Genomic DNA, 16770 nt, shown 5'->3' with positions numbered 1-16770 from the left:
CAAATAGTGTGTGTGTGCTTGCGTGCGTGTGTGTGTGTGCATGCGCTTCCTCCTCCCTGCAGTTTGTTGCTGCCTATTTTACACTAGATGTTGCTCAAGCTACAACCTAAAGCAAAAAAGTAGTTTTAAACTCAAACTGCTCTCGACGGTCTTGATGCGAGTCATACTGCCCCCTACTGGCCGTCCCAAACCTGCTAGATTTTTACTTTTTTTATTTTAAACTGCTTTTGTGAAAAATCAAACATTAAGGTTTCAATGGATTGACGCCTCCACCGAACCCATAACAGTAAGATCTCCTGTGGCAATGATCTGAATGACCCAGAAAACAGGAAGGTTATTGATGGTGTGTTTTCCGTGGGCGATGCCTCATGTTTAAGACTTCTCACCTTCAACATCCAACAGCAACTGGAGGGATTTCTTCTCACAGCTGTGTCGACGTTTATGTGATATTTCTGTTCTTTACAATGTCTCAAATCCTGACAACACTGCGGTCAAATGCTCGCGAGAATTCATAATCCCGTTGAAACAGTAGTCCTGTCCCCCGGCGTTCCCGTGGCAACCACAGTTACCAACACTGTCGCAATCGAGTAATAAAACGCACCTGTGTGTTTTTAACATCAGCTGAACTTTGCAACTTAAGTAACGAGTATCTATGCTCGTAATGAGTCGGGAGTGTGGAAATCATTAAATATTATGCGCTAAATGATCGTCATGGCAACCAGGTTAAATTTCATAACTCATAATAGCTCGTTTTTTAAGTACATCCGCAAATATGACGATGTTGGTAGAACAAAATCTGATTTTTGGAAACTGATGGACAGACTTCAGGAGTTTATTTCCTAAAAAAACCCGATCATTTAAATACGGGAATAGAATAGAGTCTCGCTCTTGTTAATTCAGAGGAGTTAATTTTAGTATTTTCATCAAACCTGCGTATTTTTCCCAGGGCTGTAAAATGGCGAAAGCCCGCCCTCTAGGGGCCGAACCGCGGCGGTGCGGGGTTGACGAGCGGCGGGCGGGCGGGACAAAGCACTTGTTCAGAGGCTGCTGCCCGAGAAACAGCCCTTCACCCCAGCGTGAAACAGGTCCGCGAACGTAAGGCTCGGATTTTTTATTTTTTTTGAGGAAAAATATTTGTATATCAGGTCTGAAAAGGCCTTTCAATCCTTCGACGGAAGCGACTTCAGCCGTCCCGAACTTTCGCCGAAGGGGGAGTTTTGACGGAGACTTCAGCATTCTTTAGCGACCACCAGGTAAGTTCGGGGAAAAAAAACAAGTTTTAGCTATCCAACATCGGACTAAATTCCAAATACTATAGCAAATGGCCTATGATCAAGTCTCTGCTATAGAAACCGAAAACACTGGAGCTGGGAGAGAACCGACGGGAGTAAAGAGTCAGATTTATGGACAGGTGGAACCTTTGGTTGTCCCTAAAGTTAACGGAGCTAACAGCACTTTATACTTAAGCTAACGGATCGTATTTATATATATATTTTACTTCCATTAAAGGATCATTAAAGCAGTAATAATATCAGCACATGTTAAACATGCCTAAATTACTGGGTAAATGTGTCGTTTATGAATCTGTCGTAGCTGATTTATCACCATCAATGGCAACAAAATGCGTAATAGCTAATTTATTATTCATAATTGGGGTACTCAGGTACACAAGGTAAAGACGGTTTAAAACCAAAAAAAGACCGTGTTGAGGCCAGTGTTGTTCAGCCAAAGTCTGTTAAAGTACATAGCAGAGATAAAATCAGGTCAGAGGGAGTCTAAGCAGCATGGCAACAGTGTTTCTGTATCAAAGTTTGCATGCCTTTCCAGTGGATCTCCTGACATTCCCAGGATGTTCCTCAGTTTCCGGCCCACAGACTGCAGTGTTTTGGAGCAGGGGGTCTTGGCAGGCTCCCATATGTGCCAGCGGGCCCCAGCCCACGCCTTCACGGGCCTGATAGTTTTTGACAGATGTGAGACATGTGACCGTGCGACTGGAATTCCAGCATCAGCAGCAGATGATAGAGTCTCTGTGTTGTGGTGCAGCCCGGCCCGTGGCTGGTGGGTGTCCGGCCCGTCCCGGCCCGGCCCGGGTCTGACCGTGGTCCAACCCCTGCACTTTCTCCACACCTTGCTAATGCGATGTTGTAGCCAGGTTGACAAACACCACTGTAGTACGAGGGTAATTACAGCGCTACAGCTGCCACCACAGCAAACGAGACTGTAAACATCCTAATGGGACGACGGTGACCCGATCCAGGGAAATATATACTTGACATTCATGTTCAGACTGCAGATATTTGCACCTCCCCCCCCCCCCCCCCCGCATGTCTCAGTTGGGTTACTAAAACAATCCACTAAGGAATTTAGCAGACATGGGAGGTTTGTTCTTTTTGAATTCAAACTTGGCAAATCATCTGTTGTTGTGGAACATGCGGTACCTGTTCCCAGCATTCCCTGCTTTTAATCCGGACCTTTTCTGCCTCCGCCTCGGACATAAAAAGGTTGCACTTTTCCTGATAATGAAGTAGAAGTGGAGGCTTTTCTCATGGTTCCCTGGTCCCGACCGGCCCACCTTAAATAGCACCTGTGGAGCCACATGTGACGTCCCTGCACCCCCCACTCACCTGTCCTCATGTCTTTCTGGGTTTCCTTTAACTCCGTCCTCCCCCCGCTCTGGAGCAGCATAGTGGAGCCCTTGTCTATCCTCTCTGGACAATACCCCCCACCTCCCCTTTTTTTTAACCCCATCTCCATAGCAACACCGTCCTATTGCTCCTCCTGCTCCCAGAAACAAAGGCCAGAAGTTATAGAAGTGGGGAGAGAAGGCAGGATGAGATTTGGGAGACGAGGGGAACTGGGACGGGGTGAAGGACTTGGTGGAATGAGGGATGGAATAATAGGAAGGTGTCTGGGATGGAGGCCCCGAGGCGCGGCCCCTTCTGCCAGAGGCTGTAAAAACTGGAGTTATCGCCAGGAGCTGTCAGGGAGCGATTGTGCGTCTGTTTGCAGGTCTACATTTCAGAATAGCTGTTGGCTCCTCAGGGAACCTCCTCGGAGACCGAACAGGGGAAACGTTCACGCAGAGGGACCCGTTAGTCAAGCACGCGTGTCTGTGATGAGACGGGTGGGATTATTTAGCTGCGATTCTGGACCCTTCGTCTCAGCTTTTTATCGGGTTGTTTTATTGGAGGGTATCAGGTGAACAGGCGACACGTTTCGACCTTTTGCGCCGCTGTTTTCGCGTAAGACTAAGCTCAGAGTTGGACAAATTCTTCATTCCTTTGGTTCTTAAGGACTGATTTTAGCGTGTTTCCATTCAGGCAGCCCCCTCCCTCTGTAGAAGAATGGGTATTGTTAGACCATACACACAGGCCGGTCATGTGACTGTGAAACATGTCAGCTTTTAACTGGCGGTATGATATGAAATGCTCAGAAGTCGGCCGAGCTGATTCCCAGAGAGGCAGAAAGGACAGTATTGTTGCTGCCTCACCGTCCCGTCCTGGTACCGGTGTCTCCACGCCGACTCTGACTTCCTGCTTCAGACTTTAAAGCTCAAGTCGTTGCTGTAATGTTTATAATAGTCCTCCCAAGGAAAGCCAGTGTTTATAGGATATGATAGGTGATTAGAGTTCTGCTTCCTGCTGAGAAAAAGCATTTACCTTCCTCTCATTTACAGTAGAGTCAACATCTTTTTGTCCTCGACAGATTGGGACACTTCTGGACAATGTTTGACAAACATCGCTACGACAGCCCGCCCGTGTACAGCCCTCCTTACTCCCCACCTTCCAACAACGGCTTTGGCCCCCCGGGCAGCCTCCAGGGTCCTCAGAGCGATTACAATGCATACCCGCCCCCGCCAGGATCCTACTACATGGACAAACCGCAGCATTTCTACAAGTGGCTGTCGCCTCCGGGGATCGTCAAGGCCATGATGGGGACGGTGATCATCTTATGCGTGGCCATATTCGCCTGCGTGGCCTCCACCCTCATGTGGGACATGCAGTATGGAATAGGATACGGCACCGGATACGGCGCTGGAACCTACGGGTCGGGGTACGGCGGGTACGGGGGCTATGGAAGTTACGGAGGATACGGCGGCGGCTACGGCGGCGGCTACGGCGGCAGCTACGTCTCGCCTTACTCGGCTAAATCCGCCATGATCGCCATGTCGGCCATCAACTTCATCGGCGCGTTGGCCTTCTTCATCGCCAGCTTCTCCAAAACCAGTGTTGTCCGGAGCAGGAAGTTCTTCCTGGCCCTCATGATAAGCTGCATCATCATGGCCATCCTGCAGGTGAGACCTACTTTCAGGCGCCCGTATCTTTGTCCTGCCCCACTTCTCTGGCGATTCCAGTCACCTTGATAAGCAGCAATAAACAGAAATCACAGCGGCCGCAGATTTATCCTCCATTTGCCGTAAACTTGGTTGACTGCCATTTAAACCTGAGTGTTTTTAAAGAATTCCCAACTAAAGGGGGGAGGAGTTTCTCCAGCAGGATCGATTGGGTGATCAAAGTCACCGTTGCAGTTCTATTTTGTAGGAACTATCTAACAAAATACGTGTCTCAAAGTAACATGACAGCTTCGGCCAATCAGGAGTCACCTGGAATGAGGAAGCATACACAACGGTAGCTGCCCCCGGGTTACACGGTCCGGTTTGCCTGTTCTCCTCACGCCCGTGTGAAGCATCCTCCCAATGAGGAAACCAAGACCAGACTCTTGGACAGCGTCGGTATCGGCGTGACTGACGGTGGTTCTCCTTCCAGGGCATCATAAGCATCGTTTACATTGTCGGCGTGAACCCGATGGCTCAGAGCTCCTCCAACATAATATACAACCCGATGCTGGTGATGTGCCAGAGCCTCTACCAGAACGGATACTCCCAGGTGGGAGGAGTGGGCGGCTTCCCCATCTACAACCAGTATCTGTACCATTACTGCTTCGTGGACCCACAGGAGGTATGAAGCTTTTCCTCTCCATCTTTGTGGATATTATATATATTTTTTAGCTTATCTTTGCATTTATCTCCGTGTCCCTCCTTCCCCAGGGCATCGCCATGGTGTGCGGGCTCCTGGTCGTCATCGGCCTGAGCGTGGCGGCGTTCTTCGCGCACAAAACCAGAGGGAAGATCTGGCGTCACGGGAAGCCGAACATCTACTGGGAAGAGCCCCTGGTCCGCGGGACGGCCTCGGAGGGGAGGGACGTGGAGGAGTGGGTGAGAGGCGCCGGCCACAGTTTCATAAGACCTGGTTTACGTGGGATTTGCCAAAGAAAAATTATGTTTCAGCCCAACCTGACCTTGAAATTGTGCAGGCACAGCTTGCACTCAAATAAACAGCATGAGAGTTTAAATCCAGCCCGATGAGACGCGCTGTCCACAGACAGATTTGATTAGATGATGAAATGACCAACGTCTGTGGGGGGGGGGGGGGGGGGGGGGGGTTCAGCACAGGCTGCAGCCACCAAGTGCAGACGTGTAGGTAGGTCAGCAGCCTGCGGAGGCATTCGCCTGGGTGCGCACGGACGCCTTCCCCTGTCCCCAGCTCGGTTTTTACAGTGTTTGAAACTCATGATTTCGTTATGAGATGAAAGTCCAGACGGCTCCTCGTCCACGGGCGCTAATCTGCCGGCGGGAACGGCCGCTGAGCCGACTGTGTCCTCTGGGCGTGCCGCTTTGTTCAGGGTCGTGGCTGATAGCAGAGATTGTTTGTCCCTAAACTACCACCTGGTTTCGCCCTGGATAATCATTAAGCGCACGCCGCGATAGCGAGCTGGCAGGTGGTTGCTAGGGGGTTTAAATGTAAACATCTGGCCTGAGCTGCAGCGCCCTCACCTGACGCACCGGCGCCTCCGCTCATGTTTAAATGGATTCAGTTCCATTCATCCCAAAACAGAACTGATTCCTGACTGCTTCCTAAGGTGTGAGGCTTGTACGTGGGATCGTGCACGTTGTGTGGTGGCACGTTCCGCCGTGTTGTCGAGAAGCCGTCGGTTCAATCATTGACCGGATTTGTCCGTGAACGACAAAGAGCTGACTCACGATATTCCTGAAGGAGAAAAGGAAGCGCGGCGCGTTCCGCTGGATTTGAGGGAGTGTTTGTATATGAGGCTCGTGCGCGGCCGGCTCGTGCACGCCGTCGTGTAGGTGTGCAGAGATCAGAGCGGATGTGACAGGCCTGCAGCAAATCATGTGACTAACTCGGTCCGATGAGGACATGTGTCTCTCTGATGTCATCATCCTCATTAGGAAGGTCCAGGGCCGGGCCGCTCTCTGCCTCCGCAGGTCGGAGGTCGCGGTTGGCTGGATGGCGCCGAAGATGCCGTGTCACCTGTCTCTGAGTCACGGCGCCGCCCGAGACCGGCGCCGGGTCTGTGACTGGACCTTTCTGTGCGGCTCCGCTCTGGGAGGACGGCAACACTCCGCCGGCCGGGGACACTGGTCTCATTCAGCTTGTTCAGGCATTGTGTCCGCTGAGGTCATCGGCAGTGGGGGGGGGCGCCGAGGCGGCGTGAAGGACGCGCTTCAGACGCCCTGACAGGGAGTTTATTGAACAAATGCAGCTCAGGGGGAGACCTCACCCCCCCAGTGATGGACGTGGTTCACGTCAGCCTCGTACGCTTCTGATTCATTCGACAAGTCACGTGTAGCTCGGTTCTGCCCTTTTTTACCCCCTCGCTCCTGTTGTTCTGGGCAGCAGAGGGGGGGGGGGCACTGCGAGTGCATTCCTGACGGATCCTCGCCCCGCGCTCCTCCCTCCCTGCTTATTGTCTTTAGGGGGGCTCAGCTCGGCCGTGTCCGCACCTGAAATCAGGAACATCTGCAACATCCAGAGAGCGACTGGACGACGCGCCCCCCCCCCCCGGGGAGCTCTTATTGTGTTGAATTCCGCCACAGCTGCCCTCACAGGAAGGTCTCAGACTCACTGAGATCACAAACTTCTTCCTTCCCCGCGCTCCCAAACCCAAGGCCGCCATTTTCTACCCTGTTGCGAGTCCAAACGCCACGAAGGGGTCGGTTCTGAGCTGCTCGCTTGTGTTTTTTCCTGCTGCAGGTGAACAATGTGGAGGAAAGCCGCAGCGTCCAGGACGCCCCGACCCTGCTGGTGTCGGAGAAGGGCGCCGGTCTGCTCAACGCCTCGCCCAACAGCCTCCTGCCCTACCCCCCCGCCAAGGTGGACACCAGCTACTACGATGAGGACGACTACGACAAGAACGAGTGGGTCGACCGTGTTTGACCGGATCAGAATTTCTAGCGATCGCGTTGGGGAGAAACGCGACCTTCAGCTGTTAGTTCAACGGGTCGGGGAGGGGGGGCTCGTCGTTGATCGAGATTTATTTTATTTATTTATTTAAAGAGCCTGAAAGAGAACGTCAGAGCGACAGAGTCGGAGTTCAGAGGGACGATTAGAGGATCAGCATCAGGTGTAATTAACCAGGTTATTACTGACGCCACTCTAGATTTTTTAAATGTTTCAATCTGTAAAGATTTCAGACGGCGTCCGCGCGCGCCGGTGAAACGCCGCCCGTGTCTAATCGCCGCTCAGCTCTAAAGCCTATCACAGCGTAGGGCCCCGTCCAAATAAAGCGCTCCGTGTGTGACCTTTGACCCGGCCGGATTCATTTTTCCTTTTCATGTTCAGCCAACTCTCAGAGGAAGGCGGCCATCTTTGTGAGCAAATATTTTTGCCTCTCTTGAAGCTGCAGGTTTTGTTTGCGTGTGCCTGTGCACGTGCACGTGCGCGCACTCACAGAACAGTGATATTAAAGCATCTTTTTACCCAGCTGCTTGTTATACGTCCACATCTGGATCCAGCTTCCTCTTCAAATCCCCTCAAAGTGCCGATTGTGACAGTCATCTGGTCTCCTGCAGGTACTCGGAGCGGACCACCAGCAGGCCCTCGGAAGCCTTCTCCCACGCCGGGAGAACCAGCTCCAGCCCGTCAGAGGAGACCGGCGGGGGGCGGAAACCCTCCGCCAACAGGGGCAAGAGGCGCAGGCGTAACCCAGCGTGGGACGAGTCCCAGTACGAGACGGAGTACACCACTGGGGGAGAGACGGGCAACGAGCTGGACGGGGACGAGTGGGAGAGGTGAGACAGGCCGTGGGCAGATGCCCCCCCCTCCCCGGGATTACAGATCAAATTGTCTTTGTCTGAGAACGCACAACAACATCGCCGCTCCCTCCGGATCAGACCTACATCCTTTGATCTGAGTAAGCCGAGCGTCACATGACGGCGACGGGAGCCGGAGCGACGCGTATGTCAACAGATGTTTAAGTAAACGAGCGCGGGGACGGAGGGACGCTAATCCTCCGAGGCGCGGCGGCAGAATTAGGCCAAAGGTGCAGAAGCAGGAGTCAGTCGGGTTCACGAGGGGCCGTTATGGCCGGCGCCGACCCAGAGAGGCGGCTGACGGGTCGACGCGCGCTCAGGTGGTCGACCCGCGCTCAGGTGGTCGACACGCGTTCGGAGGAGCGCGTAGAGAACCCAGGGTGACTTCCTGCCCTCTCCCGCCCTCCAGCGTTTACCCCGAGATAACGTCCGACGCCGAGCGGCACGAGTACAAGCGGGAGTTCGACGCCGACCTCCGGGAGTACAAGCGGCTCTGCGCCGAGATGGACGACGTCAACGACCGGCTGAACCAGCTGAGCCGGCAGCTGGACGCGCTGGACGACTCGTCCGCCAAATACCAGGTGGTTCCGCGTTATCGCCGACACAGCGACCGTCCAAGGTCGCGACACGTGTGACACGCTCTTCTTTTGTCGCTCCACAGGCGGTGGCGGAGGAATACAACAAGTTGAAGGACCTGAAGCAGGTGAGGACGTGTGTTCTCTGACGGCCGTGGAATGTTTCTGACTGTTTCTGACTGTTTCTGACTGTTTGCCGACCGGTTGTGAATCGCTCTCTCGCCTCCAGACGCCAGACTATCAGTCAAAGAAGAAGCTGTGTCGCCGGCTGAGGCACAAACTGTTCCACATCAAGCGCAGGGTGAAGGACTACGACAAGAGCCACTCGTGAGCGCCGAGTCCTGGTCTGCTGAGCAACGACACTCCGACGCCGCAGAGATCCTGTCAGACCAAAGCTACCTGGACTGAACCGCCCCGTAAACACGCCGCGCATGCTAACGCTAACAATGATTTCGCACTGGTTAATTCAATTGATGATGGAGGGAAATGGAAGCGGGGGCTTCCACGCCAAGCACTGCCGTTTCTACTGAGGGATTCTGCCCTCCACACTGGCAACCTTGTAGAGGGAGGGGTGGCTGGAATCGTTCTGGAGCAGATATGCATTATTTTTTTTAAGCCTTGCCAGCTTTAACAAACTTTTTTGTACTTTTTTTTTTTCATGTTCTTCATCAGAGAAGTGATCTGCTCTCAGATGGGTTAATGTGCGTTGTTTTGTTTTAATACTGAGACCAAAAAGGGGACAAACTGACGAGAGAAAGAGTGCGCGCGCGTGTGTGTGTGTGTGTGTGTGTGTGTGTGTGTGTGTGTGCGTGTGTGTGTGTGTGTGCACTGTACTTCACTGAATCATGTTCTTACTTCACACTGCGAACAAACGTGTGTGTCTGTGTCATCGTGTGCAGATTTGTGGCATTTGTGACGTCTGTATTGTTTTGTTTTTTACTAAAGACTCACGGTGGCTTGTTTTGTTAATCAGTGTTCATTTAAAACGTGTTCAAGCTGCACCCACCAGATGTTTTTGATGTTCGCTCCACAAACTGGAAGCCGTTCTCTCATGATTCTTTAGTGTTCAATGATTATCCTTTTATTCACGTGTGGTCATGTTTGCATTAAATCTCTACGTGTCGCCTTCTAGTGGACGTGAGTAAATTGTTTAGACACTTGATTCGTCGTGCATTTGTATTTTTTTTAATAAGGTAAATTGTGGAACCAGTTGCGAGCCATTTATTTTTGTACAGTTTGTGTTCTTTCACGACCATTGTTGTGACTGTTTAGTTCCAATAGATATAATCAGATCAATTCCGTAATAAACATATCTAATTCTTCAACTATTTATTTGGCAAATTTATTTTGTTCATTTATGTCTGATGGTGTGTTTACCCTGGAGGGAAACGTGCAGGATGTGTCCATCAGGGGGCGCTAGAACACCAGAAGACGCCTCAGCTCATCAGATGTGCGGACACCGCCCCCTGGTGGTAAGATGCCGCTTCACATTACGGAAATAAAGGATTTTTAATGGTGAAAGTTTTTGTTTTTACCAAATATCAACGTTTAAATGAAAACTCGAGTTGAAGTAAAGCTCGAGTTGTTGCTTTTTAATTGTTTAGCAAACCAATTTTTAATAATCCAATAAATCTCTTAAAATGGCAAACGATGGTTAATCAGTCAACCGACAATTGTTTTTTTTTAAACGACTCAAAGGTCAGTTCGAACGCGGATCAAACACCTGCGGCAATAAAAGACGCCAAGACATTCATTTGTAACAGATTTATTCAATTATTCATTCTTTTTCTTTTAAATCTGCGTTGCATAAGTGATCTACAACTATACATCCCGTACCCTTTATCTGAGTACCAACGGACACCATAACCCTTTAAACATTTACAACGACTGTCACGTGAACATAATCATTATCTGAAAAGGACCGACAGGACGTGCTCACAGCCTGCTTTCAAACGGGGAACACAAATATATATATTTAAAAAGAAACACAAATATATTTTAAAAGAAAGTCAAAAACGGTCTAGCTATTATAAAAGCAGAGGAAACCAGCCAGCAAAGCTTCTCCGACGTCACGCGGTGCATTTTGGAACATTCTGATGGAGACTGAACATCAGGCAAATGCTGTTTGTGGTTCCTGCGATAAAGATGCGTTGATCCCTTTATAATAATCTTTCGTTCACGGATAAACAATCTTTATCCCGGATGAATGAAACATGAGGTAATAATGGTCGTTGACTGTGTAGAGATCCAGGGCTTCCTCTTCTGTACATTCACGCCGACTTGCTGTCCGCGACCACTAAAGGAATAGCTCCACGTCATCAGGGAGGTTCAAAATGTCAACTTTTGCACAGTAGAATTTACAAAAAAAAAGGTAATTACTACATAGCTTTGCGTGCGGAACATCCAGAGAACGTTCCGATCCAGAAATGATCGGACTGAATAGAGCGAGGATATTTTAGTTGTAATATCACGTGACGGCCAGCAGAGGGCGCCAAAGCTCCTCCTCAGCGGCTTCTATTGGCCTCTATTACCAACATCTGATGGTGTTCAGTGTTTAAACAAAAGCTGGTCTAAATTCTTCTTCTTTCCCCAAAACGATAAACTTAACTGAAATCAGTTGGTTTCCAGGCGTTTGCTGAGCTAATTTCTTGACTTTTAATTTTTGTTCTGGGCTAAATTCAAGCTGTACTCGCAAGAAAGTGGAGTTTAAAATGCTGGGCTATTCCTGGCACAACAGGCAAAAGTCTCCGGCGCAAATGTCCCTGTGTGGTTGGTGTTTCGAAGGCCTGTCTTATCACATCACACGCGACCAGTTCTGTCTGCACGTGCGCGGTTCGGTCACAGTCGCTCTGGAGCAGGTCCACACAGAGCCCGGATTCAGACAGGGGTCACATTTAGGGTGATACGGGAGGAGGTAGTACGGGTCCGCGGCCTGGTCTCAAGCGTCGTCAGTTTATTCAGAGCCCTGCTGTGTTGTGTCTTTTGGGGGTTTTCCTCTTCGCAGGGTGAGACGGACAGATTGAACACAGGCCAAACAAAAAAAGAAGTGCTGCAAACACAACGGCAGAGAAGTTTCCGTTTCCCTGAAAGCAGCTTTGGTGCGACTTCTGCCAAAAGGCGTCCGGCCCCACAGACAGAACCTCCGGCATTTGGTTCCGAAACCCCCAGCTCCGACCAGCCTCGGCCCGCTGCCGGGCCTTCACTGCCCCGACATGTAGGGCCAGCTGATGGAGCTCCCCGATAGCTGCATGTCTCGGATCAGCGTCTCGATGGGGGTCTTGCCCACCAGCCGCATGAAGAAGAGCTGGGAGATGAGGTTGGCCGGAACGGCGCGCAGAGCCGGCAGACGCAGCAGCAGGCGTCCGAAGCGCTGGGGCTGGCTGGGGTACTGAATCCTCTCGTACTCCGTCAGGGCGACCTGGGCCTTCTCCTGCAGCGACTCCACGTGGGCCGGGTCGGTAAGTCCACACGCATCTGTTGAGGAAAACACAGAAAAAAGGCCTAGTTACGGGATTATTCCACAGTCGGAGGGGTTCCGAAGCTGCTGCGGCTCACCGGGAGAGAAGAGCGCGATGGCTTTGAGGCAGCTGTATTCCGCCGTGTCCACCTGCAGCCGGTTCAGCTTGTCCACCTGGTCCTGGAAAACCCGGACCTGGTCCATGAAGGACACCACCCGCTCTGCAGACATGGGCGAAGAGTGGAACCCAGCAGCTGCCAGCAGAGGAGCCATGTGTACGGGCAGAGAGGACTGGGCCGCGTTCAGGATGAAGAGCTCGCTCCAGCTCAGCCTCAGCAGCGCCACCTGTGGGGGAGACAGCAGAAAGGTTCCGTGGAGGGTCCGACCCGGGTGGAAAAAGCTACAATTAAAGCAGTGGAGCCGGAGCACTCGGCGACAACCACGAGGGCGAAGGTCGCCGGTGTCACGTTAACTGTTAACCTGTTTTACGACGTCGGCAGAAGTTTGACCTTTTCCGCTCTCCGCCCACACCTGACTGACCTGCTCTGATACTGGGAGCTCTGGGAAGTATGGGATGTTCCTGGCCCACTCGATGGTGCTGAACAGGAGTCGGGCGGCCAGCTCGCAGATGCTGTCGATGCCCATGACGGGGGCTCCGCCCGCAGACCCCTGCATCTGTGTCTGCCCGTAGGGGGCGCCGTAGCGGCTGACGGGGTACGGCTCGGCCCGGAGCAGCTGGGAGATGAGCTCCGAAACCGGCTGCCCGTTGAAGAAGTCCGGGCCCATGTGACCTGGCACCCCTGCTCCCACGCCACCCGGTAAGGAGTTGGGACTGATCCCTTGCTGGGATGGAGGGATTCGACCTCGTTGGACTGCTGAAAAGAAGAAATGGGAACTCAAACGAGGAGATACTGTATTTATTATTTATTTAAGTGCATATACATGCGGTAAAGACAGGTGTGCAGGCTCCGACAGAGCTGGAGCGCCCTCTACTGGTGGCCAACCCACACCACAAGCACGCAAAGGAGTAACTTCTTTAATAACTCCTGGATCCAGATTAAATCCTGGCTTTTCACCCAGGTTTGTGCTTAATTTCTCTGCCAATGTTTCTAATGACACAAATGTAAATGTATATATTTACAATCAGACCAAGCTGATGTAAACAAACACGCGTAGCCATTAAACTCGAAAACCAATGAAATTCCAGCCAGGCGAGTTACAGAAGTTCATTTATAATAAAACAGCTCGTTCTGTTTCAACAGCAGCGTGGCGCCGCTCCACACGTGTCCATAAACACTCCCGGCCGCCTGAAACCGTGGCGAGGAGCGGCCGTTTCCCTGAACCGGCCGGACATTTCCAGGCAACGTGGAAACGGTTTGAACGGCATCACGGCCGCCGTCAGCAGCTCCAGATATAACCTCGGACATACTGACACCTTAGAGCGCTTTATGCGTGAGACGACGTGCGGTGTCCACTGACAGACGGAAATACAATACTCAGGTTATAGGTGAGCGGGGGGCACGCACACATGGGTCTGGAGTTTGGGAGGGAAATAAAAATAATGAGATCTTATCGCAGCTAGTGGAGAAGACGACAATATACCCCAACCATTAATGGATCGCTTATTTCAGCTCAACTGTGTAAAATGTGACATTTAATGAGGTTCAAAATTTCAGGAGTAAAGTGTGTTGAGCGCCCTCTGGTGGTGGAAAGCGGTACATGTTTTTTTCTTTAAAAAAACGGTCCAACTAGCTCTGTCTTATCCCAGACTTTTAAAAAATGATTTGTGTTTCAGAAGCTGCTTCTTTCATTTGATGGATTGGTGATGGAAGACTGGAGCGGCGGACAGAAACATCTCTCGTTTGAAGTCGGCTTTGTAAATGTTTGGGGAGGAAGTTAGTCGGTGACAGCAGCTGCTGGCACTTCAGCGTGTTTGCGGTGTAGTTTTGGCATGTTCTTGGGCTCAGAACCCTGTTGATATGGGTTTACCAGGCTTTGTTTTAGCTTGCTTGCTCACCTTCTTTGCGCATTCCGACGCGGAAGCATTTCTTCAGACGGCAGTACTGACACTGGTTGCGGTGATGCTGGTCGATCTGACATTCCCTGTTGGATCTGCGCAAAAGGAAACAAAACATTTACTAACAAAGCGGTTTACATATTTACCACCACCTCCACCACCCCCTCCCCCCTTCTCGGTGACCCCTGTGATGAGTGAACTATGTGAGCCGGTGGGGCTGAAAAGCTATCAAGGCTGTGACCTTTGTAAATCATTGGCCCTGCACGCCCCAGCGCTGCCTTTTACTGCAGGACGAGGCCTGCCAACATTTCACAGAGAGCACTTTCAGAGGCTCAAAAAGACACTTTCCAAGCAGCCTCGGCTCTTTATTATGTGGGGAGGAGGGGGAAAAAAAACTATATTCAGAGGCTAAGGCTGCTGTTAGCATGAGCAGAGAACAGAGTTGCAACATTCTGTTCCTGCAGCGAAGAATAATGGGAATGTTGACCTTCTGAGGCAATCCATCCTCACATGACAGACCTTCAGGGCTTTCATTTCGTTTTCCTTTTTTTTTCCCCCCCCAGAGCTGTTTGTGAGATGTACCCAAGGTTGAGACGTATCTTTGAGACAGAAAACGGATTCTTGTACTTTGCAAAAATTGCAAAAAACAAGAAAAATTTTGCTAAAATTTACTGGGGGTATAATCAAACACAAGAATAAATCCGAGTACGTTTTTTAGCTTGAGCTTTGTATCATTGGTGGTTTTCCACCGACCCATTTCCACAAAACTGATTTATAAACTGCTCTGGACAAAACAACAGCAGCAACAGCCGCTCAGACTACCTGCAGGAGTAGTTGAGGTTTCGCCTGATGCTCCTCTTGAAGAAGCTTTTGCAGCCCTCGCAGGAGAACACGCCGTAATGTTTGCCGCTGGACTTGTCCCCGCACACCACGCAGTCCACCACGCAGGCCTTGTCCTCGTCCCCGACGTCCACGTCACTGCTCCCGGCCTGAGGTGAGCCCTCCTCTTCCTCCCGCTTCAGGTAAGCCTTGTTCCCGAGCCCATTAGTGTCCCCACTGGGGTTTCCCCATCCCCCGCTCACCATAGCCATATTTTCTGAGAAATGCAGCCTTGTGAGTGGATCATAGACAGACCCACCCTGTCTCCTAGCTACACCCCAAGTCTAGAATTCCAAAAAGCGGAACAGCGGATCCGGCCGATTGGCCCAAGCGGGTCTAAAAGTCCTACAAAGTTGTCGGCGGCTCTTCTTGTGACCTTTCTCCCCTTTGCCGTCTGTGTTGTAATGACCCGGCGCTCCCTCCCCGTCCTGTTTTCTCTGCCTTCTTTAATCTCCCCGCTCCCTCTCTTCTTGTCTTTCACCCGCGCTCGCTGCCCTGACCCCCGATCAATGGCACTCCAGTTCTGAGAAAACTTCAGACCCGCGAAGGACTGGTTCAGAGTTCACGCCGGAGGAGAAGGGTGCCGCCTGGCTCTTTTCACAGGAAACAATAAATTACACCCTGACTCCTCTGCGTCTCCCTCCCCGCTCACTTTCCCCGGTCGTCGAGCGCAACGGCAGAAACGGCTCACCTTTCCCCCAGCATGGTGAGGAGGGACGGAAGAGTGGAGCAGCCCCGTCCCTCTCGGCGCATGACTGTCTCCCAGAAGGACGGACGAGTCAGAGCAGAATAAACACCAGCTCCCCTCCAGGCAGGGTTAACTGCCCTGCCCTCTGCTCCAACTTCTAAACTAGTCCAACCAGTTCCGGCTGTGCGGCGGCGGCGGCGGCGGCGTTATCTGCTGATCTGAGCCAGTCCTCCGCCAGACTCGTCGGCCCCCGCCACAGAAGTTAGAGACGACGGCTGGATGTCCAGAATGTCAGTTATTTATATGGCTTCAGAAGAAGAGTAAAGGAACTCCCGATCGCCCGTGTGTCAAACGTCAGAGAGGAAATGAGGTAAAACTGAAGCGGACTCCCTCACAGTCGGCCTCTCCTCTTCTTCTCCTGCTCTGTCGGTGCTCGTCCATCCAGCAAAAACAACCGGAGGCATTCCCTGTCAGCCAGTCACGCTCTCCCGCTGCACACTTTACTATTCTGCCTCTGCTTTCTATTCTCTCCCCCCCTCCCCTTCGTTTCTCTCTGCCCGCACCGGCGGCGATAATGTATGCAGGGGGGGGAAAAAACAGAAGAAGAAAGAAAGCAGGAAAAACGGTCCCAGACTTGGCGGTGAGGGCCGGACGCTGCGGCGAGCGGCGACGGCAGAGATGGCCTCCTCTCTGGCTGCTCTCGATCCTCTCTCTCCTCCTTTGGGGAGAGTGAGCGTGTGTCTGTGTGCTCAGGGATTTGACACTGCTATTCAAGTCCTGCCGTTGCCATGGCGCTGGATGCCTTATAAGGCCAGTGGAGTCAAAGAGCACAGAGTGGGCTGCAGCCACACACACACACACACACACACACACACACACACACATAGAAGGAATGTGACTGGCTGGCTGCCTGTTTCCCCCCTGACCCCTCACCAACCTGGGGGCAAGGGGGGAGTTAACCCCAACACTGCCGTGAGACAAAGACCGGGGCCTCCAGTCATCACATTGTGAGCACATGGCCCTCACGCTCATGTTCTCCACTAC

At 51.8% G+C, this 16770-nt stretch overlaps 2 protein-coding genes across 5 annotated transcripts; one reads left to right on the top strand and one right to left on the bottom strand.

Moving 5' to 3' along the window:
• The first annotated feature begins 1023 nt into the window (after positions 1–1023).
• On the top strand, positions 1024–10013 carry si:ch73-61d6.3 (occludin). 3 transcript variants are annotated; one of them, XM_057039404.1, is made up of 9 exons: positions 1024–1253; positions 3706–4294; positions 4767–4958; positions 5048–5215; positions 7053–7216; positions 7871–8089; positions 8520–8691; positions 8772–8813; positions 8915–10013. In XM_057039404.1, the coding sequence occupies exons 2-9, from the start codon at positions 3725–3727 to the stop codon at positions 9014–9016; spliced, it is 1629 nt and encodes a 542-aa protein (XP_056895384.1). In that variant the 5' UTR covers positions 1024–1253; positions 3706–3724; the 3' UTR covers positions 9017–10013. The 3 variants fall into 3 exon arrangements, with proteins under 3 accessions (XP_056895384.1, XP_056895383.1, XP_056895386.1); XM_057039403.1 differs by lacking the exon at positions 1024–1253 and adding an exon at positions 3175–3198; XM_057039406.1 differs by lacking the exon at positions 1024–1253 and adding an exon at positions 3245–3619.
• Positions 10014–10434: 421 nt separating this feature from the next.
• On the bottom strand, positions 10435–16463 carry nr2f6b (nuclear receptor subfamily 2, group F, member 6b). Of its 2 annotated transcripts, none has more exons than XM_057039413.1 (5): positions 14982–16463; positions 14160–14254; positions 12683–13014; positions 12241–12487; positions 10435–12159 (listed from the first exon to the last, which is right to left on the bottom strand). In XM_057039413.1, exons 1-5 carry the CDS (start codon positions 15248–15250, stop codon positions 11885–11887), a joined length of 1218 nt encoding a protein of 405 aa, XP_056895393.1. In that variant the 5' UTR covers positions 15251–16463; the 3' UTR covers positions 10435–11884. The 2 variants fall into 2 exon arrangements, with proteins under 2 accessions (XP_056895393.1, XP_056895392.1); XM_057039412.1 differs by having other exon boundaries at positions 12683–13017; positions 14982–16459.
• Positions 16464–16770: the final 307 nt, after the last annotated feature.

The sequence above is a fragment of the Takifugu flavidus genome, chromosome 7 (assembly GCF_003711565.1).
Source record: "Takifugu flavidus isolate HTHZ2018 chromosome 7, ASM371156v2, whole genome shotgun sequence".
Lineage (NCBI taxonomy): Eukaryota > Metazoa > Chordata > Actinopteri > Tetraodontiformes > Tetraodontidae > Takifugu > Takifugu flavidus.
This window is presented reverse-complemented; position numbering and strand designations above follow the sequence as displayed.